Source organism: Dermacentor variabilis, chromosome 2 (assembly GCF_050947875.1).
Source record: "Dermacentor variabilis isolate Ectoservices chromosome 2, ASM5094787v1, whole genome shotgun sequence".
Taxonomy (NCBI): Eukaryota; Metazoa; Arthropoda; class Arachnida; order Ixodida; family Ixodidae; genus Dermacentor; species Dermacentor variabilis.
The window spans coordinates 66,666,348-66,689,674 of NC_134569.1; the positions used below are offsets into that span (position 1 = coordinate 66,666,348).

The 23,327-nt window shown below is 45.1% G+C and overlaps 1 protein-coding gene across 1 annotated transcript in view; it reads left to right on the plus strand.

Moving 5' to 3' along the window:
* Window positions 1-23,327, plus strand: part of Zn72D (Zinc-finger protein 72D) — an 82,927-nt gene that overhangs the window by 35,453 nt on the left and 24,147 nt on the right. The window contains exons 8-12 of the mRNA XM_075680823.1: window positions 6,809-6,963; window positions 7,048-7,107; window positions 9,877-10,051; window positions 15,816-15,957; window positions 22,653-22,738. Of these exons, the coding sequence (XP_075536938.1) occupies window positions 6,809-6,963; window positions 7,048-7,107; window positions 9,877-10,051; window positions 15,816-15,957; window positions 22,653-22,738 (618 nt within the window). The remainder of the gene's footprint in view (window positions 1-6,808; window positions 6,964-7,047; window positions 7,108-9,876; window positions 10,052-15,815; window positions 15,958-22,652; window positions 22,739-23,327) is intronic.

Below are 23,327 nucleotides of genomic sequence, written 5' to 3' on the forward strand. Positions count from 1 at the left end.
TAAACCCTACGTATTCCACAGCAAGCTGGTACAAGTTGAGTGTGTGTGGTGTAGTAGGAAATTTCTATTTGAAAATTTTAATGTTGCAGTCAAACCGTAATGCAGTCAGGTGACACTGATTGTGACAAATTGAATGGGCACCCCCTGGAAGTGGCTTCCTTGGGTAACAGAAGCTGGTCTCACAGGCCAGGCTTTTGTGTGCTGCTAACACTGAAAGTGATAACAGGAGTTGTAAATACGTCATGGCTGCATATGGCTGCCATGCGTAATTTTCACTTTTTCATGTGCCTCTTGGCTCACCTCTGTGGTTTGCTACTGCTTTTTATTGCGCAAGTGAAGGAATTGCTGCCACAATTCAGCAGCAATATTGTTGCTACGCCATTAGGTGCTAGGGCGTGCAGAGAAACGTTCGATGTGGTCTCGAACTGCTCTAAAGCCGACGACACAGAGGTAGCCCCTCATTTGCTGACATCACACAGCTTTGCCAAAATGCCGTTCGCTGTCGGTGGGAGGCATTGAAAGGCAGAGATTTCAAATCGAACTTTCACGTTAAAATGTGCTCGGAGAGTCTAGTTTTCTTTGTACCTGAGAGTAGAGGGTCCAATATAGTTATATACAGATATAAATTGAGAATTGTCTGAGTGTCCGGAAATGGAACAGCCTTTACATTCATTGGTTTTGTATTTGGTTAATAAGCTATCACAGAAACAAGCTTTGAAGAACATTTTCATAGATTTGTATATTTCTTGACACCAGTCTTCTATCTGGAAGGCCATCTTTAAAAAAGGCTGTGGCAAAGACTCGCATAAGCAAACATTCGATCTATTTTTAATGCATAGCACGTACAGACCTGGACAGCAGTGCCACTCTCCACTGAAGTAAGGACAACCAATATTTTGGACATCTTGCAGAATGCCGTTCGGATATTCGGACTCCCTGTGCTTGACAGCATGTTGTTCAGCCGTTGACTGGGGCAGTAAGAACTATAGGAGGATACAACTTTAAAAAAAACTGTAGTTGGCAACTAAGGCGCACGAACCGTGCGGGGTCGTGTTAGTCCGCCAGCCAATTGCAGAAGCAAACAAAATCGTCTGCGACATTTTCGAAATGGCGATGTACTTGATACCTCTGGAGCATCTGCTGTTCTTCGATTCTTTCGATAAGGTGTGCAACAGACATGGACAAAGTGTATGGAATCTGAGTATTTCACTCTATAATAAAAGTCCCTGGCCCAGTTCATTTCATTGCTGAGCCCGTTTTACTTACGAAAGTTCACTGCCAACGGAAGTGAAACTTGACAATAAATAGTTGCAGCGACGCAAGCGTTTTATTCCACTCCAATAAAGAGTTAGGCTTTCACCATTTCACTATAATATATGCATGAAAACAAAGTTATGCCTAATAATTCTATTTTTGTGGTTATCTCCTTATTTAGGGAACGGAAAGTTTGAAGTACAAACTATTTGCAGCCTCGTGGAGGAACAGGGGCTGGCGGTAATGAGGGTGTGGGTGGGGCTTCACTGCAGACTTAAGTTGTATCTGACTACAGTATGTTCTTGTTTTGATACGTCACCGTTGCCTCCTCAAATCCGAAATCTGCGAAGCCTAGTCCATTTAGTGACTGCTGATTGCAACTAAAGTAAGATTTACATGGGCCTCCTTATGAGCACAGTGACTCGCCGTGACTGAATATACAGGACAAACTAGCTGCTACATTCACTTCGTTATGATTAGCATATCTACCAGTGTTTAAGGAAGTGTATGACATGCAGTGCTGCATCTCTGCACATCTTTAGTAAAACGAAACTCTCGTTAATCTAAACACATTTCTTCTGTCTCTTGAGGTTCTGTTTAACTAGACTCTTGTATTGACAGACACTGTTGTCCAAGAAATGCTTGTCAATTGTAGTATGTTCAAAGATGTGTGCACAAAGTTTCATGAAATACAGTAACCCATTCTACCCCGGTTAATTCAATCCCCCACTTGGCATGCACATGCCTGACCCCTATGGTCACCTCAATAGCAACACCTTTAATGGCAGCATGTCTCAGCAGAGCTTGGGGATGGTGAATACGCTGCCTCCTCTCGAAAATGCCGATTTTCAGCCTGCCCTAGGAAGGTTTTCAAGCAATAACTGCAGCTGACAGTATGTTATTTATTAGGGGTGTGGGAAATTAAATTTAAATTTTGAAGCTAATTTTAATAATGAAAACGGTGCAAATTGAATTTATCAGCTATAGAAATATTGGTTTTGCAAAATTTGGTTTCTTCACCTACTAGATGTATGAAAAAACAGGTTTATTGCACAGCAAATGACTAACAGGTTATTTATGCTTAGTGGTCTTCTATAGTAAAACACTTCCGTTGGACAGTATCGTAGCTGTAGTTATTTAATGTCTTAAAGGAACAGGTTTATTGCACAGCAAATGACTAACAGGTTATTTATGCTTAGTGGTCTTCTATAGTAAAACACTTCCGTTGGACAGTATCGTAGCTGTAGTTATTTAATGTCTTAAAGGAAGCATAGCTGTTTGACATGATCGGGGAAGCAGCGACATCCTGCATGTCACAGTTCCTCCAGATACCGAAAAGAACCGCTCACTGGACCACTCTAGTGTCTGGTGTCTGCAAGCTCTTTGCAAGCCGAGCCGACAGTGGGTGCTATGCTTACACCATTCGCATGAATCTTGTTTTTGGCCCAAAATTTGATCATGCACATATCTTTCAACTTGTGCTTGTGGCAGTGTAAATTGCTGGTAGATGAGCTTATCAGTCTTTTGACAGTTCAGTCTTGGAAGGAACTCCCTTCAGAAGCTCTTGTTGTTGAGTGCATATCTGGGTTTCCTGCTGTTGAAGTTTTCCTTCCTTTTGAAGCCATGGTTTTTCATCCAGTTTACCATTGAAGCATCCTGGTGGTACTCAACTACTGTAGAACAAGGCTCTAAAACATTGCCAAGCATGCTGCTTGGTGAAATTTGTAGCTTGGAAACCATGTTTTAAGCACTGAGCCTGGTTAGCAGCAAACAGAGGTTCCTGGCAGCTTTTGTCCAGATGCGTGGAGGGAGGCAGCACAGTGTGGGTACTCCAGCTGATAGTGTCGGATAGCCACTAGCATCAGCAGGGGCCCTGTGGCAGTGCCCTCCCCCTTACATTTGCTATGTTTCGCATTACACAGTTGTGCTGCAGCGCAGCTGACCTACTAACAGACAACAGCAATTTTTGGTAGTTTGAATATTTAGATAGTACAAATCTTTTGTATGGAATGTTGAAGTTTCAAATATTTGTATATACCTTATTCTAATTCGAGCCCCCCCCCCCCCCACCCTTTTTTTCTTCACGGAAATTGGGCCGGATATTGCCTATGCAGTGTAATCGAACGCAAAACCGAAACAGTCTCCACAGCATTTTTATGCTTTATGGCTTAACACAGCTGTACTGCAGTGGAGCTGTCTCCAAAAAAGACTACATGCCCTCGGGCGACACCTATGGAACCTTGCCTATTTTTCTTGCTATAAAATTGGATGCACATTAGGTTTCTACTTTACGAGCTTTACTATCATTACTTTGTTAGTTTTGTACTTTGGACTCATAGAAAGTAGGCACACGTTTTATTTGTGGCCACAGTTGGCTCTGTGTGCGATTGTCTGTGTATGCAGCTGGTAAAGTCGGTCTGCTCTATCTAGCTATTCGAATGTTGGCAGGTGTGCGTGAGATGGTTATGGTATTAGCTAGCATCAACATACAGTTCTTGGTGTCCAGTTAGTGCAGTTTCACCTCACCTTCTTGGTGGCCTTGGAACTGGGACAACCTGCATACACCCGAGCAATTGCACTAGTTCCCTCGACCGCCAAACCTTTATGTGCCTAAAGATTTACTGAAGTAGGGTTCATTACATTGTGTCGGGCATTGTTTTCATCTTGTATCTGCAGGCAGCAAGAAAAGCTGGTGCACTGTGAATTAAAGCATAGCTCTGAATCCCCTTGGCTTCTTACGATAGCGTAACGAAAGACAAGTGCAAATTCAGGTTTGCTTTATTGCATGCATTCGAGGCATGTGTTTGCATGTGATGCAATGTCAAGATGAAAGAATGTAGCAGTTTAATACATCATGCACCAAATGCTTCAACCTAGATATCCTTGTCCTGCCTTCATAAAGGCTGCTTAGACTTATGCCATTGCAGCTGTCATGGTGAAGCATCAACAGCACTGCAACTATTGGTTAAAAAAAACTTTGCAGTGTAAATTGCATCTTTTGCTCTGCTTCTACAGTTTCCAGTTGTGAATGCGTGTGTTTTAGCCCTACACAAGCAAATTCAGACAGTGCTGTAGCACTATCTTACCAATGGCTGTTAACATGGTACTGAGGCAATGTTGGCACATTTTGTGCAGAACGGTTTTTTTCCCAGGATTTAGCATAAACTTTTCCCAGTCGGATGGCTTCCATCACCTATTTGTTGCATACATGGTGGAGTGGCAGTTATGCCACAGCACATTGCACTGCACATTCTAGTTTGTGGAATTAGTTGTGCATCTACACATGCCCCTTGCTTGAGCAAGTGTGCATATAGCACTGCAAAGATCAGTACACTTCATTGGCAGCCTCATGTGTTACCCATCTATCACAAGAGGTTGATGTAAAATGGAGCAAGGTTAAATTTGGCGCTAGCATGGTCCTCTATATTGTGGCAGCCTTAAAACGTTCTTAACGCATGCCCCTTTACGAGATGTCGGCACTAGCTTTTACTGAGGAAGTATTAATGACATGCCGAACTAGCATTGCGCATCCTAGACTAGATATGGATCTCCTCACTTTTGTCAGTCTTTCTTTCTTGTTACTCATTTCCATGGTGGATTCAACCTTCTGCTTTTCATTATTCATTCGAAAGTGAATCTACATTCAGAAATATTCTTGGTGGGTGAGCCTCTCAGATGCTTTGCCTTAGGTAAATGTATAACAAAATGGAAGCTAGTTACTCTTCTCGGTCGAAATGTTTTCATTCAAGCGGAAATTTTTTATTGCGTGCATCTGAATGACTAAAGTCAGAAAAAAAATCCGACTGGAGTTTTGGCAAAGCAGTGTGTTTTTTGTGACGTGTGGTTCTTCAGATTTCTTCATTCACAATAATAAGGGTGTGAAATATGGCCACAGATGTGAAAACCATTTGTCTCCCAAGGCTGGCATATGCATCTGGCAACAGGCTCGGAAAATGGAGCAGAGAACTAATGTCAGCCTTATGCGATGCATCGCCATTTGTAAAATTTCAGGGGAGCTATATTTATCTAGGCAAATGTAGCCGAATCTTTTAATTGCTTTTCCTGACACATTTCTTCATATACAGTGAAACCTCGTTAAACCGTAGTTGGCCGGAGCTCGGGAAGGGTACGTACTAAACGGTAGTACTGTTTAACCGAATAGCATGAGATCGCCCACTTACCTGTCGAAAACGGAACTCAGTGAGAGTGCGATGAAAGGGGAAAAAACATGCAGTATTTATTCACTTCGCGCGACAAAAGCGTTATTTTCGTTTGATGCCGCGGCGGCTTAGCACGCCGACGACAGCGGCTTCACTTACTGAAGCTGCGTGCCAGCCCCCTCTTCTCGGCAAACAATCGCATGGCAGATTCCTCGTTGGCGTTCGTGCACGTGCGCAGTAGTGCTGCAGAAGTCCCGAGGGCGCCTTTTTCATTACGGGTGTCGGAGTTTGGAATAATTTTCATTTGGAATATAGTTACGTTATCGCGCCCCTATTGTCGTCGCGACGATTGCATTCATGAGGCTGACGCAACGCGCAGCTTATGCCACTGTCGGGCCTGAATCGCCCGTGCTATCGCTTTCCGTGTCGTCCTCGTCACTGTCGCTAGTCGACACTTCGGCAACAACAGAGGCAACGATGGCGAAAAGTCGAACCTCGTAGCCGAGCAACTTCTTCGCATTCCAAATGCCACACACCGTAGGCAACAGCAGATCCCTGTTGCGTGTCAGCGCCAACTTCTTCGTGTCACGTTCGATAGCACGGACGATGTCTAATTTTTCTTCTATGCTGAGCACCCGGCGTCTTTTTTATCCAAGCTTCGGAACGACTCGAGTCCTCGCTTGCACGACGCCATAACGCTCTCTGGCACCGCGTCGAAATGATGTTGATGTTGATGTGGCTTCACGCGCAAACGCACAGGGCGCTTGGAGGCCGTTGTTCCGATCTCTGAGGCGTGTTGTTCTGCCGGGCCGCCCGATGGAGACGGCGCAGCGCCGTGTTTGCGCGACGAAAAGTTCAAACGCTACGTTTTAACCGATGCGTACGCAGTAAGCTGGTACAGTTTATGCGGGTACGAAACACATTATGTTCAATGGCCGCTGAGTCGGGGATTTGACTTTACTACTTTTAAAACGAAACTACTGTTTAAGCGGGTACGGTTTAACGAGGTTTTACTGTAGTCTTGTTTTTCTCCAAGTCAGATATTTTCTGCAAAACATAATTCCTGCAGGAATCATTGGACCAGAAAGGGTTACGTATGGCATTTAGATGCTCAAGCATTCTTAATATTGAGCACCAATTGCGGCTAATTGTTGCAGATATTTCACTAAAATTACTCCCCTAACAAGAGTGCAGCCGATCAGCAGTGGTTGAAGGGATGCCATAGCTTTTTTCCACAAAAGGACCCAACATGGGTCCCCTTGTCGGAACGTTGGCTGTCAAATCTCTTGTTGATGACTTTCAATCACTATCTTCCTACGAACCTTTCTTGTTTAAAGTACGGCTTGTCTTTTTGAAGGCACACTTCAACAAGCTCGTTTGTGTTGTGGTTTCAGCCAATGCCCCGCCGCCCAGACTCCGTGGATGACCGCCACGTGATGGCTAAGCACTCCATGATTTACCCCAAGGAGGAGGACCTCGGACAGGTTCAACGCATGGTCACAAACACAGAGAAGGCTCTGAAGTTGGTTTCAGACTCCCTTGCCGAGGTGTAAGTGATCCCTCTCTCTCTCTTCTCTGGTGCTAAATCTCTCTTGTCAGTTGTTGCTAATTTTGTCAATTATATCATCTGCAGAGCTGAGCCGAAGCCTGAGGCCGAAAAGCCAGCTGACGACGCCAAGAAGACCGAAGAAGGGTCAGTAAGCATGGGCCACAACCATGCCCTCCTGAATTGCATTGTATAGCTTGGCTTGAGTGCAGTTTTGTGCATGGATGGACATGTGTGTGATCTGAGTGTGTGGCTTATTTGGAGCGTAGCATGTTTCTGCGCTTTTCATGTGTGCTTTTCGTCTATTTTGAAAGAGGTCACTGATTTAAATGCTGTAGCTTTGAAATCGCTTAAGTGAAAATTTGACATAATAGCAGTTCCAACTTTTTTTTTCCCATTCTGTTCTAGGTAATTATGGTCAGCATCAAAAGTTTGCAGACAGCGAAATTGAGAACGTTTTGAATTTCCAAGCGGCTTGTGACTAGCCAGTAAAACAATATTCGGTCATTTGCATCTTAGTCATGGGGTGCATGTTTGCATGCCAACTTCTGTAAGTGTAGACATTTAAAAAAAAAAAACAACGCTGAGCTGTGGTAAATTAAGGCCCTTGCATACTCTGTGTGGCTCCTTCCCTCTTCAATGTGAAGAGTTTTGCTACACACGACCACATTGCTCAAGGCACTACGTTGACTGGTTGTCAGTTGTGCTATGTTTCACATCCAGTGTGCAATGCCCCTCCGAAATACATTTTCCATTCTTCTATGCTTGCAGCCAATAAACCTGTCTTTAGATTTTGTGACTAGTCATTCTTATGCAAGAAAGGTGGCCTGACTGACTACAGTAAATGAAGATTTAATTAAAACCTCATTAATTTGTGTAACTCGAACTTGGCCTTCAGTTACTGCATGCATGTGCATTATTTAATGGAATTAAGCTCTAGTAATTTGAATTTGGCCACACATCGCTAATTTCGACAACTCTGAGCCCAAGCATGGAGTGCCACAAATGTGCTACTCAAAAGAGCGAAAACGGTGCTGGCATCCAGCCAAAACATATCGGCTAAGCACCTATCACCATAGCCACCAGCAGAAATCTTACATGAGCGATAGAAATGCCGGAATGCTTTGTGTCTATTGGTGTCATTATAGCCTTTATTCTTGCATTTACCAATGCTTGCGACACTGCCGACATTGCCGTCCAAGATCGCATTTGTTGCAGCAAGCAGTAGTTTTGTTTTTACTCGGTGCAACGGCTGGACACGCAATGTCACAAACACGGCAGAAGCTGTTCAGGATGAAGAGTGCGGCTACATGGCGCCTGACAGATGATCTGTTGGCAACCAGCTTACTTTTGAAAAAATAATCGTAATGTGCAGAAACGCATGCGGTAGCTGGGCTGAGAAGGAAGTCATAAGAGCTTTGCCATTGCAATTGCTAATCAGTCATAAAATGATTGCAGCTTTTGTACTTTGTGTGAGATAGAAATGGGATTTGCTGGTTCATTTAGTAAGTAAAGGTGTTACCATAGTAAGTATTTGTTTCTTGCTTTATTGATACCCTCAATAATTACACATTCAGTTAATTCACATTTCTTTTGGTCCTGTGAAATCTGAATTAACAAGGATTTGCTATACTTCATAATTATGTGAACTGACTTGAAATCGGAGAAACTGTCATGCTATCACACAAGTCTGCAGTGCTTTAGAATAAAACTCCAAGTTTGGTACGTTTATCAAGTCCATCGTTATTTGAGTCTCAAGGCTGGAAATCCATACTAGGCTACAGAAATATTTGGTGTTTTCTCAAATCCTGCAGTCCACAAACCTATGATGCTGGCTGTAACTGCCTATCAATGCAAGGAAATTGCTCAGATTTAGTACTCCTAAATTATACAGTCGAACCCACTTGCAGTGTTGCCAGATATAACAATATATAAGTTAAGCTACCACATTCCAGTGCATCTGGTTTTCCGACCCTGCCCATCAAAACTGCTTCCAGATGTAAAGAATGCTTTGAACCCAATCATGGTGAAAAGAGGGCACGTGCGAAGTACTAAACCATGGGAACGCAACAAAGCTGGGCGGCCTTCAAGATGAGCAAGCGAGCAACTGCCGCGCACGAATTTCGGAAACCTACGAAAAAGATTATGCACTTTCAGGGCATGCCTCCAGAAAGGTGTACAGAATTAACCACAGGGTGTGCACAGGCGCATGCACTGGTGCACTATCAGATGCCACAACGGAGTCGCTCATTTTTGCGCAATCGTTTGTGTGACACGACATGCTTTACACCTGTTCCAACAATTTGGAACAGCCGTGTATGTCCTGCCACCATGCGAACAATGGCCGCTCTTGCATTCCTGTCGACATGGCATGATGCTACAAGAATGCAGCTCCACGCACTGCCCCCGCGCGTTGTTGCATAGGATCGGCGATTACTGCGCTGTTACCAGAATATTAGTTTTGCGGCGCTTTGTTTATGCATTGCAAATTGCTAAAAATGGTTTGCAATGACTTTTCACCTTTTGAACACATTTTTTTCGCTCGAAGCAACATAGACAATGAAATTTTACGGCTCTTGTGTGGCTGATGCGCAGTCTGAATGCCGAGACCATGATGTCTTAGACGTTCGCAGAATGGCTTCCAACTAACTGGGAATTTTACGCTTCCAGCCAACTGGGAACAAAAATGACACTGAAAATCTGGTTTTCTAACTAAAATGCAGTTAATCTTGCAGTATTTTAGGGCATGACCGTATATATTGAACTACTGATATAATGACCACTTTTCGCAGAACTATCGAGCTCGTTATAAATGGGTTTGGCTATACAAGGTAGTTGCAATATGTAATCTACAATATGCTTGCATGTATGTGAAATGCGGCATTGTGTGTTGAAGTCGGTCTCGGCGTCTTGCAGGAAGAAGGAAGAGCAACCGCAGCGCCTGCTGAAGGGTGTCATGCGTGTCGGCGTGTTGGCCAAGGGCCTTTTGCTGGCAGGAGACCTGACTGTGGGCCTGGTGGTCATGTGTTCCGAGAAGCCTGGCCGCACTTTGCTCGCGCGAGTGGCTGCTTTGCTGCCCAAGCATCTTGCTGTAAGTGGTCCTTTTTGATGACCTGTGAACTCCATTTGCATTTCCTTGTTAAAAAAGAAAGGCAAATTGGTAGCTGGAATAAATTAAAAGCGTACCGAAATCTTTGTTTTGAGCCAGTAGCACAGAATCGATAGCGATGATTGGTGACTGCACAAATTTCACATTATGTTAGCATGGCATATCTACACAGCTTTTGTGCAGAAGAACATCATATCGCATATACAGCCAAACACGGATATATGGAACCCACATATATCGAATTATTGTCTGTATTGAACTCTTAAATTATCCCCTTGAAAATTCTGTGTAAAAGTATCGAAATTCGTACGTTTATATCAAACGGTATTTTTACCCGCCATTGGATATATAGAATGCCACGCGAGCTCGGCACTCGCTGCACCCGCGGCACTGCACCTCTGCCGAAACCTGAAACGCTCCGAAAATGAGAGCGAGAGGGAGTGAGGCCCGGACTGCGCACATTCTCCAACTTGTGGAACAGCTTTTTTTTGTTTTGTTTTTTTTTCTCCCCCTCTGTCTCTCATTCTTCCCCTCCGCCATAGAGATCCATAGTAACCATAGAGATCGGCTCGGTAAACGTAAGAGTGCAGGAACGAAGAGGCCAGCTGCCTCCTCCTCATGCCCCCCCCCTTCTTTATTTTTATTTTATGTATTTATTTATTTGTTTTCTTGTCGTTGCATTTTCCGGAGTTTCGCTCAGCCAACCACAGCTTGCACCTTTCGTACATCGCTGTCGCCCTCTGAGGTGGCCATCGCGAGCACTTTGTTGGCGGAGGCTGTTCATATTCTTGCTTTGTGCGCGTTCTTGTGTTTCAAGCGCATTGTTGTTTTGTGTGCGTCTTACAACACGTGTGACTGGATCGTGGTGGGCTGATGTGGAAGCAATGGCCGCAGCAAGCACAAGAAGCACAGGAATCTGGACTTTGCGACAAAGCTGAAAGCCATTCAGCGTGTTGAGGCGGGCGAGAAAAGTTAGACGGTGGCAGACAACTTTGAGATTCCTCGGAGCACTCTAAGCACCTTGTTAAATAACAAGGCGGACATAAAGCCAAAAGCGGCAGAGCAACGAACATCGGGAGCTTGTCGTGTGCGAGGTCCTGCCCACGAGAAAGTTGAAAAGGCTCTCTATGCGTGGTTTTTAGAGGTCCGAGCTAAGGACATTCCGGTGGATGGCCCAATGCTAATGGCTAAGGCCAAATGGTTTGCCGCTTCACTCGGTGAAGACAACTTCGCTGACAACACAGGGTGGCTGCACAGGCTTAAGAACCGCCATAAGATTGTTGGCAAAACCATTTCTGGCAAAAGCGTAAGCGTTCTGTGCTCACAGCTAACATGGATGGCTCTCGAAAGCTCCAGCTCGTTGTGGTCGATAAAGCAAGGGCACCGCGCTGCTTTGAAAACTATAGCCAGCTCCCCATCCCCTACGCCTTCAATAAAAAGGTGTGGATGACGCGTGAGTTGTTTACAGAATGGCTGCATGTGCGGGACGCCGAACTGGGCAAGTCGGGGCGTCACGCTTGCCTTCTCGTTGATAACTGCTCGGCCCATCACGCCACCTGCGAGCTCGTTCCTGCCTGCGAACACCACAGGGAAGCTGCAGCCGCTCGACCAGGGCACCATTAAGTCGTTCAAGGTCGATTACAGGAGGTGACTAATTGATAGGCTTTTGGTGAACCTCCGCATCGGCACCGAGCTTAAGGTTGACCTGCTCGTCAATCTCTTTTACAGCTGGAAAAGAATAGCCTTGAAACTAGTGGGTGCAGCAATTATCATGTATTAAAAAACTAAGGAAATGCGTACTTATCTGTCGCCTAGGCTCATCGTAAAAAATTTTCTCTCAGAAGGTAGTAAATCCAGTAATGCTCATTTTCTCCTGCACGTTCGTGAGCAGGTCGAACGCTCTCTCAACTGCTACAATAAATGTGTAAATTAACGTCTCTTAAGCGGGGACACTGTTTTTCAAATAATGTTCATGTTTTCCATCAATATTCATGAAACTTTCAATTCTTGTTAAGACTTTTGTGCTGATTTCAAATATGTAATTTTTCCAATAGGCCATTTAGTTCTGAAGATAAATGAAATTAATTGTTCATAATTTGCACAAACAATAGGGGGGAAAATGCGCTACAAAATTCATATTGGCACATGCCTGGGTACTAGAAAACATAAGGAACGCAATGGTAGGAATACTATTTTAGTACATCAAATATTAGCAATATTATAGCAATTCAATATTTACTGTTCGAATTGTGGCTACCCCACTGTCTGATCTAAAGCAGAATTGCAACTTTTTAAAGCATAAATTCTAAAATCTGACCCTACCATTGTGTACTTTGCACACTCAGCTACAAGCCACAACAAAAATTATGGCTCCATCTGCTCTGAAGGCAGAGATATCGCCTCGGCAAATCAGCAACAAGTCAAAAGTCGATGTTTCGAGAAAACTAGAAAAAAGGAATACATTCACTTTTAATCAAAAGTACAGAAATAATTTTGCATTATTTTGCAGTGAAAGTGGCTAAAAGCCACCAGGAATGTAGTCGCTCTGACCACGGCCACCCAAATGCGGCAAAAACATCGTTTGGCACCTTTCGCCGATTCCCGGTGGCTTGCATCGCGCGTGGCAAGGTTGTCGTTCACGCAGGTCGAGCTCCACGCCAACGCGATATCGCCGCAACACGCGCACGTGATAACGATCTTTATGGCGAGGCCAGATTACCGTTCGCTTTTGCCTCCTGCGCCGCTGCCGCCGCACACCTTGCACTTGACAAACGACATCAGTGCGTTCACGGAGTCCTACTGAGGATAGCGAAGCCTACCTCGGCGTCGACTGGCACGGCTGCAGCGCCGTCGGCGCGAGTGACCAAATCCAACGCCCGCTTTGTTGCTGGCGTTGACACAAGAACTTGAAGTTTTTTTTGAGCATTCATCTCCCTCTGCAAAAAATCCGCACGCGGCAACATTACAGCGTCACGCCGAACGCGGCCGCTGTCCGTAACGATTTCACTAATTTGTGAGCTGGCTAGGCCTATTTCGGCATCGTCCGCGGCTTCGGCATCGTTTGCAGTTGGCGGCGAGCTACTCTCGATGCTTTCAGAAGCAATGGAGCGCTTTTGAATGTTATAAGCTGATCGCTTCTTTTTGCCGAACTAGTGCCTCGTGGTGAACTTCCCCGGTGGACTGGACATCGTTGGGCATGTGCCAACAAACCTATGAGACGCGCCGTCGCGCAGCCAACCACAGCACACGTTTTTGGTCTCGTGCGCTAGTCAACGAATCGGTTCGCGCGTTCAGGCTTTTCTTCTTCCCTGGATTTCAACGTCACTGGCGTACCGACGGAGTCACTTTTGGCGGGAAATTAAAGAAGGAAGGCTCCTCTTTCCAACGAGACCAAGATGGCTGCGATCGCGCGCATAGAAAAAGAGCTATGCGCCGCGATAAAAAGGGCTGTTTTTGCGCGGAATTCAGCTCACAGTGATGTTATAAATTGATATTGCAGACGAAATACTCTTCCCTGAGATTCGAAACTTGGTGAATTAAAGGAATATGAGCTGTAGAATTCGAAAATTTCATTTTCAAAATATCGTTTTTTTTTTTTTCGCGATTTTTTCGCCGCAACGACCCGTGTCCCCCCTTAATCTGGCGTTACTAAATTTATTTGAAAACCATGTACTTCACTTTATATTTTGAAATAAATCGATTTATTTTGGCTGATTTTGTTTCGAATGCTAGCACCATGCTTTCCGTAAAGCGTGTCCAGTAGGAAACACTAAAAAAAGATTGTCGGTGCCGTGTGAGTGCTGCTGACTCTTCGTAAGGTTACAATATGCAAGGCTGACACACGAAAAGCAAGGCTGACACGGTCTTCAGCAGGCATTTAGCTAAGCAGCCAATACTCAACGAGCCTTCGATTGCGTTTAAGCTCCCCAGGCCCTCCAAAAAGTTTTAAGAAAAATTCTGCTCAATTAAGTTCAATAGAATGTTCTCAACATATCACTCTGAAACTTTTATGGAAGCATCATGGAGGCATTCTAAACATCTGTGCCAGTTTTCATCAAAATCCATGAAAAAATAAGGAAGTTGATTTTCAAAGCCATGTCCCCCCTTTTGAAGGCCCCCTCACCAGGTCTGGCGATTTTGAGCTTACAAGCACCAAGCATACAATGCGTGATAATGAACGATCGTGTCTGCAAAGTATTACATCGGTACACGCCGCAGAAGTATCTGGAATTTCAAAACGAACACCATTTTCACTTGCAGCCGCCGCACTCCAAGCCGGAGGGTGAGGTATACGTGCTAGTGCACCTATGTACTCGTGTTTGTGCTGTGACATCGCTCGTGGTGACACGTGACTTCGAGAATTATTAAAGGCAACATCTGTTATGTGTGTAATATGTTGCTGGAATAAACGAATTAAAGCTTAGAGAAATAATAAAACACACAAACCAAGTGTCTGCATGTTTGTTTTACTTCGCACTCCAGCAAGAGATGTGTACTTCCATTTCGTCTGCTTGTTCCCACATCATGCAGTCACGCATGCACCGACACCGAAACTGCAATTTCTGCCGTGCTCCAGCGCGGGATCACACTCTGTGATTCGCTTGTCTCTTCCTCAGTATTCGTGTAGCACTGACTTTACCGCTAGTCAGATGTCCTCGTGCGCAGCACGCAAAATTGTGCTCTGCACGAGAAGAGACAATCGCAACAGCTTGTGGGCGACGCCATCAGCGGAAGTGCGCTGAGCCACAAAAAAGTGAGGAGGAAAAAAAAGGTGGGGCCCGTGACGTATGCGTTACATGGTCCTCGAGGTCCAGTATGGGAGAATGCAAGAAGAAATTTTGCTTGCGGTGGCGAGACAGGGCAAATGGAGAGTGTCTCACTTAGCAGTGGAGCTCGCCCCCTGAAATTTGGGGGGATGCGCGACTCTCGCGCATCCCCTGATATGCTGTTTTCCCGCACGGCTCGCGTGGCCCGGCGCCTGCGGCGGTCGGAGTGGTACAAGCGCGGTGCGAGAGATGGCGCGAGTGTCACGCCGCGGCGGGGTTACTCGGGCGCCGAGAGACAAGGCGCTTCCTCTTGGGTTTGAGATCAGCAAGCGGTACGGACGTGCCGTGCCGCGCGTGCCCCGACCCATGCTTCTGCGAGACCGTCCCGCGTGGCCGTCTTGGAATGCGCCGCCGTTCGCGTGACAGGACGCGCGAACGACCAGGCATTGGGATCCAGCATGGGGCGAACATATTCACTCGCTATGCGGTCGCGGTGAGTCGGACTTCTAGATTTGTCGCGCGCCCATCGGCATGTTTTGTGGATAGCAACTCTGCTAGCAGGCATTGATCTATGAAAGGTGCAATAAATGCCCTTGTAATTGTTTGCACTACTGTGTTGTCGTTCCTTTGTCCCAAGAGCACGGGTGAAGAACACCACAAATTATGGGTTTGCGGAACTGAAATATTTCTATCTCTGCCATTAATTAGCCCATTTGAAAAGCTTTTGTGGTAGAACACTCCCTGGAGGACACGTAACGTCCTTCGTATAACCAAATTTTGCTATGGGGCCTGGTGAGGGGCCCTTTTAACAAGTACACGTCCTCAAGAAAAGGCATCTGGGCATGAAACAAACTGCGAAAAGTGCTTATGCTCGTTATCCTCCTTTGTGTTGTATTTTAAGCCCCTCTCGTGCTCTTGAGTCCTTTAACATGTTGCTTGGGATCGAGTACCTTGAACAGGTCGTGTTTTGGTGCTTGCAGACCGTTTCCCCTGATGACAAGTATGAGGTGCGGGCCAGCCCTCAGGACGCAGCTGTGTCGGTGACAAACAATTCTGATCCCAAGGTTACGGTTTGGGTAACCCTCACATCGCCTGTTGTGCGGGATGGAGAAGCCAGTAACGGTAGGGGTTTGCCTCTCTCTGCCGACTTGGGCACGCTTGCATGGTTGCTACACATAGCACTTTGTGCCTTCTTCAGGAAAAGAGTCGCTAGAAGTGTGCCAAGCAAAAATGCATTTTCTGGTGACAGCCAAAGTGGCTTGGAATGGGCCATAGTGTACATATATTGTCGTGCTTTTGCAGTGATCATTTAGTGTTGCCTTTGGTGCAGTCAGTGTAGAGGTTGGAATAGCTTTACTGCACCCGTTTGTACAAGAGCTATTAGTGGTGCTTTTAGCAGGAGATATGGGAAATTGACATTTACCCCTTGAAGGGTTTCATTTTTTTTTCGCAAGAACTTTTGCAGTGAATGCTAATACTGGTGATTCTGCCCAGCAGGAATTGCAGTTCTGGGGGAGTGGGGGGGAATATGACACATAGGCGCAAGTGAATCCGCTCCATGGTGGGTGGGAGCGAGAGAAGTGAGAAAAAATTACTCTCAAAGGGTTAAATTAATGCAGCTGTCGTTATTTAGGAAAGCTGTCAGAACTTGTTCACACTTGTCACAGCCAGACAGATCTCCTGGCTGCTCAGATGCAAGTTATTGCGCAAATGCTGCTTTGTTGTAGGACAAGGTTATTTGTGTAGGCACGTGTTAGCAAGTATTGTGCATAAATTAGGAAGGTCATAACTTCGTGCATCTTGGCACAAAATCTTTACTAAGAAATCCACTGAAGGTGTCTCACATGGGCAAATTCAGCATACTTGTATCATAGTGCTTCGTGAGCACATTTTGTCAGAATAGTCAGATCAGTTGCTGTCTTGTATACACAGTATAGAAGTTTTTAACGCGATAGCGTTAAGGAGCTCGTGTCGCAGAAAAGCCGGTGTCGTCGGCGTCCGCGGCGTTGGCCGTGAGCGATAAATCACGGCAGGCACTTTATAAATAAAAAGCAACTTCCAAGGTGGGCTGGATGGGAATCGAACCAGGGTCTCCGGAGTGTGAGACGGAGACGTTACCACTGAGCCACGAGTTCGATGCTTCAAAGTGGTACAAAAGCGCCTCTAGTGAACGCGGTGTTGCCTTAGAAACTAGCTGTTTCTAAGGCTCAGGCGTGCGTCGCTTGCTCAGGCGCACATTTCGTTGTCGCGCCGAACGCTGTGTTGCTCGACGCTCACCGCGTCCGATGCGGGGCGCGTAGTCGCTGCGCCGTAGCCCATTGTCTTACACCCCTTGGCGGGTCGACGGGAACGCTGTCGCGTTCCACTCTTGAAGGCGAAGCTTAAGCGTCCTCCAATTTTTTGCCGCCATTTGTATTTGAATTCAACAGCAACTTTAGTGTTGACTCGCTGAGCATATGTATCACCTAGGCAAAGCTTTCACCATGATAAGGCAGAGTTAAGTATTGTTGTTTGTATTGCTGATAAAGCAAGCCATACGCCACATTGCATTACAGAGTCACTCTAAATGGCAGTAAAGCTTTTTCTTTCAGTAAATATTGTTACATGAAAAAAAAAGTGTCTAGTCAGTGTAAGTACAAAATAATGCCTCAGCTTGAACTGTGCATTAAAATAACAAATAAATTCACTTCTCTAATTACTGCAGCACACACTTCAACTGCATGTTTCTATCACTTCCCTGCCTTGTGTTATTCAAAACTGCTTTTGATGCAAGGCTCGACCACTATTCCTCAGCTCAAACCCAGCAGTGTATTGTGTGGCTTTGTGCTCCTACTGGCAGCACTAGATGTAAATGCACATCGCTTAGCACAGTTCTTGTGGCTCAAGTGTGAAATATATAAGCTAATTTATGTGCACTGTATGCTCCAATAAAACTGCTTTCTTCATTGCATGACTTGGACTTCCAGATGGGAATCATGCTTGCCTCTTTCTTGTGTGTTGCTGTGGTGAAGGGTGTTCCATCGGTGTTGTTGGCTTTCCTTCAAGCCATCTGGACATCATGCAACGCCGCCTAAAGCATCACTGACTTTTTCCTTATATATGTGGCCTAGTGACTCTCCCTTCCTCTCTCCCATTTCTTCTCTCTCTTTCATCTCCTGTGTTGCCACTGTTATCGCCACCAGGGTATAAAAGCTCCATATGTGCCTATATGGGTCAGTGGAGAACAGTTATTGTGAAGGCATATTCACATTGGAAAGTTGCTGTGGTCACACAACATACTGAGGATCAGCAGGCAGTCGGGAGCTACAGAGCAGTTGGGCCAGATTATAAATATTTCAGCCTTTATCATTTACCTCGACATTACTATCATAACCTGCATTGGCCACACAATGCAGTAGATAATAAATTTAACTGCAAGAAAAGAATCCTTGAAGAATGCAGCCCCAGCTGCGCGTTTCCGACTTTTCGACGTTTCATGAGTTTTGCTACAACGAGGGATGGCATTCTCGGTAGTTCATTTTCGGGGATACAGTAGACTTCCGTTAATTCTATTCTAATTATCTGGTGGCTCGAATTAAACAAGATGCAGAAAAAAGCACCAGAGCACCGCACTGAATTATTTGGCAGGATTTTTCCTATTCTAACACTCCCCCAAATCAAATCCTTGCCCAGTTTCTATGTGTCTAAAGTGGAATAAATTTAGGAATGACATTAAACCTCCTAAACTGAGTTATACATCTAAAACACTCAATTTTTACCAAAAAAAAAGTCAACGGTGGAAGTTTCCTAAAGTCAGCGTTATGCGGTAATGCATATGAATGCCACAAAAAGCTGTTTTGGTATTGTGTTCGCTTGCACCGCAGGCAATTTCTGGCCCAATTTTTTTCTGAAATAACTAATAAAGCTGCGTGTTAGGATCAGTTAAACACTGTAGCAAAGCATTCTAAGCTACGATTACTGTGAGAAAATCTTCCTAGAAGAGGCTGAGTATAGGCGTTCTTAATGGGAAGTGTTGTGTGTTCAACGCATTCCCCGTCCCCATACTACTGAAGGTGTTGCTCTGGGGTCACCATAGGGGTCAAGTGTGTGCATGCCGACTGGTCAAGTTTGAATTATCTGGCGTAATAAAAATTGTGGGATCGATATAACGCAACTTTGGGCCTGTAAACATGCATGGGTGCCGGCTGGGACTTCGGCTGGAATTGAATAAACAGCAGTCAAATTAACGGAAGTCTACTGTACATTTACTTTCATGGTATTTTGAGTGACTATCGTGGTGCACTTCTGCAAGCAACAGTATTCCTTCCTGCAAAGTGGCAACACAGCATGCCTTGGAACTGAGCCTGGACATTGTTGTCGCTCATAGACACCAATGCATCCTGTGCTATTCACGAGAAAGCTCGTGAAGCTACCCTATTTATTCAATCATAAGGCAAGGATGCGTTTGGCGAACTCGAGAAAAAAAGACTCGAGCATGCAGTGCTAATATAAGGCAAAAGAGTAGCTAACGGGTTACTCTGACTCTGCGGGAATTTCCCAAGCTACTGAATTACTAACACAGCCAAAACGCGAAATGGAGACCATGAAGTAGGGGGGAAAGAGAGCTTCAACATGTGAAGTGAGATTTATGTACGAATTTTGCTTTTCGATGGGACTTCACAGCGGTGCAAATGTCACCTTATAGTGTGGCTCCATAGCATAGCAGCATGCATTGCCGTAAAGCCACACTACAGTGCAGTCCATGTCTTACGATATGAGGAACCAAAAATCGAATCATTATAACCCATCATTGCTAAATCTTGGACTGCTGCAATATAAACCTGCCAAACATACCTTTGTAGCTCCGAAACCAAACTTGCCACTTGCGCTAAAAAAAAAAGGGGGACATTCTATGAAGTAGATCGTGAAAAAAAAACATTAGGGTAGTTGTACAGTCGAATCTCTGTAATTCGAACTTGAGGGGGCCTGAAGATTTGTTCAAATTAAAAGAAGTTCGAATTAAAGGACGGTAATTGAATGGAGGACTTACCTGCAATGGCACATGTGGCACTGAGCTAACACATGAGGGGGAAGCTCGAGAGGATTTACAAATTAGCTGATGCCTGATATTTTGGACTCTAAGGGCCGCAAAAATTTCCAAGAAATCTGGCAGCCCGAAAAATTTAATGCATGTCTTTTACTGCCCCCAAGTGCTGAAATCGTCACAGGCACGTCTGAAATAGCTCTAAAGGGCTGCCAGAACACATACTAGGCTTATCAGTGCTCGTACTACGATAGGAGACTGCGGATGCATGTGTGCATTAAAGGGACACTAAAATGAAACAATAAATCAGTTTAGACTAATGAAGTATTGTTTGAGAACCCTGCAGACAGTCATATAAAAAAAAAGTTGTTTGATTATTAGGTGAGAAAATGAAGGTCCAAGTATTAGTATTTGAATTTTGCGCCGAAACCCCAGCGCCGGTATGTCAGCGTGACGTCGGGGATTCCAAAGTATGTTTTCGCTTTTGGGCCGCGTTGCCCGAGTAAAGGTTCTCGAAACTTGCCATGTTTAATATTCGGTTCCTTTAGAACACAACGCAGTCAATCTGTACCGCTATATATAATTAGTAGGCCCTAGAAGTTGCCATCAAAATCCAAGACGTCACAGCCCCTAGGTGCGGAAACTCAAGTAGGCGTCGCCACCCGTATTTTGTTCTTGCACTTTTTCTGGCTTACCAAACGTCTTATCGTTGTAAGAGTGGTGTTTTTGGTGTTGCAGAACGGTAATTTACTGATGCAGAAGAAATCATTTTTCACTTTAGTGTCCCTTCAAACATACCACGTCCTGTGACAATTGACCCTTCCAACTTTTCGTATGATTCACTGCCTAACACTACTGTATTGGGGCGATGCTGACTTTTGGGAACCTACATGCAACCATGCTATGCTTTCCGCTTTCCGAAACCATTACCAAGGATTACGAAGGTGAAGTTGGCGCCATTGCTAACAGCGGTGAATTGTTTTCAATGAACAACACGGCACCGAACAGGAAGAAGCTTGGTAGCGAATGCCGAAGGAGCTAGGCCTAGCCTTGCAGCGATGTGGCTACAGCTGCCAGCAGGTTTGCATGCGAGAACGCCGGTTCAAGGCAGTGAGGTAATGAAAGTGGCGGTGGTGGTTGCTTTGATAATGCTTTTGTCAGACCTGCGATCATGGCAAAATGACTGGAAAATTAGATAGCAAAGGTTTTTTGCATTCAAAATTTTCAACGTTCTTATACATTGACTCAGTGGGTGGTACATGGCGGTGCCACGAAAGCGTCCGAAAAATTGGGGGTCCGGAAAATCGGTTGTTGACTGTGTGGGACCACGCCTGCGCACATATTTCTGCCACGGCTTTTTTTTTCTCCTTCGCGTGCACCTTTGAGGGGTCTCTCCTACGCTCTTCCTTTATGGCAAGGTCAGGAAAATGCTGGACAGCGGTGTGACTGTGATTTGGCACACTGCTGAGAGCATTGTCGGAGCCTAGTATGTTCGAATTAATCGTCACAAATGCTTGCACATTCGAATTGCCGGACTTTTTCATCCAATGGAATGCACATAACTTTGACAGGACCACAGCGTCAGTGCAAATAAACTGAAAGTTCAGATTAAGCGTGTTCCAATTAACGAGATTCAACTCTACATCTAAAGAGCGTATCAAGCGTTGGGGGCGCGCTGAAGTAGTTGGAAATCTGCACTTGCTTTCGCGAGACTTTCAGGTTCACAACTGTGGTGAGTACCGTATCTTCATGTATGTTTTCTTTTTTTTAATATAGCCCTAATGTACAAATTTGCACTCTTAAGTTGACTCATTTAAATAATATATCGTTATATGTGGTATTGCTATAAGTGGACAACACTGTATGAGGTGAAATTCACACTGCTGTGAGATCACACGTAGAGGCAAAATTCGTGTTTAAGGTGACAGGTAAACTGTGCCTAATGTTTTAATAAATACAGTTATGTCCTCCGAAAATGAATTGGCGGATAATACTGCCAGTGATGCTTATTGTCGTTGCCATGGTTATTCATGTTTCAAAAGAAATGGCTTATTGAGAAAACAGTGTAGTGGCACAGTTAGAAGATAGGTGCAGTTTGGCGTCACAAGTTTGCTTCATGTCAAACTCGTGTGCTAAAAGGCAGTGTTGAAGAGCTTATTCTCCAACATGAATTCAAGCTGTGGCATGAAGGTAGGTACCAACTGGCCAAAAGGAGCACCTTGCCAAGTTTCCTTGAATGAGTCCTAAAGTCTGATGACGGGAAAATCTCAAACAAGTCGGGCAGATCCAGTATGTTAACCTCCATTTTGCTTTTGATTTGATGTGTCATCATCGGAGATCAGTGTGACCCGTGCAACTTTTCAGTGTGACTGTGCCTCAACTGGTTGTTCTGGTGAGCGCTCATCCTGCGACAAACCGGTTAAATGGTTCTGTTGCCGCTCCCACCGAGTACAGTGCAAAATGGGTTTATAGGAATGATGAAAATAGCAACCAGCTGGCGAAATGATGGACGGAAAAGTGGCAGGCACCCGAGGGTGGGTTTCGGAGGAGAACGCGTGAAAAAAAAAACGAAAAAAATGTCCATTCATGAAAGAATTGGTCTCTTTCTCTGCAGTTTTTCTTGTACCACGAGGTGTTTTTGTGTAGCCTGGAAGGATTTTTGACCCCCGCTGTTCCCCCTTTGCCTGTGAGGGTGACGGTGCCCAGGGGTCAAACACCCGGCCGTGAGGCGACTAACTGGCTGTGCCCCCCGTGGGCCTCTCTCTCTCCCTCCTTTTTGCCGTCTGGTTTCTAGCCAGTGTAAAAGACCCGCCGGATGTTCTGGACAGGCAGAAATGCCTGGATGCTCTAGCCGCCTTGCGCCATGCCAAGTGGTTCCAGGTTGGGAAACCTTTTCAGCCTTATGTGTCTTATATGCAGAGAGTGTGTGTGCACCCCCGCATGGGGTATGCGCCTCCCCACTTTTTCTTTTCTTTTGTCGTTTGCCCTCACCTCTGTACTAGCGTTGCATACATGTTGCCTCAAAATGTCAGGCCTAAGAAAATTAAGAAGGCAGTAACTGAAAAAATAAAAGGAAAAAATAAACATGGGGCTGGAAAGTTGGACACCTGACACATCTTGTTGCTTGTGCACTAAAGTTGTCTGCCTCAGGGTAGGCATGCACTTGAAGTGCTAGCCATGTAGAGCAGTGTTAATAGTTGAGCTTGCATTGGCAAAGAGACAGCTGTGACAACCTAAAAAAAAACTAATGGGGAATGGCTGGCAAATGCATTCGGCTTGCACACTGTTATAAGGAAACGCACTGGCACCTTGTTCACTTGTTTTCGTGATCCTATAACTGTGCTGGCCACACATGCATGGGACTCTAATGCATATTCCAGCATTCCACAGCGCTGTAATTCAACTGCAGCATGCATCACCTCACTCCACTTTGGCAAAGTGTAGGGTAAAGCTGTGTGCAAAAAGATTC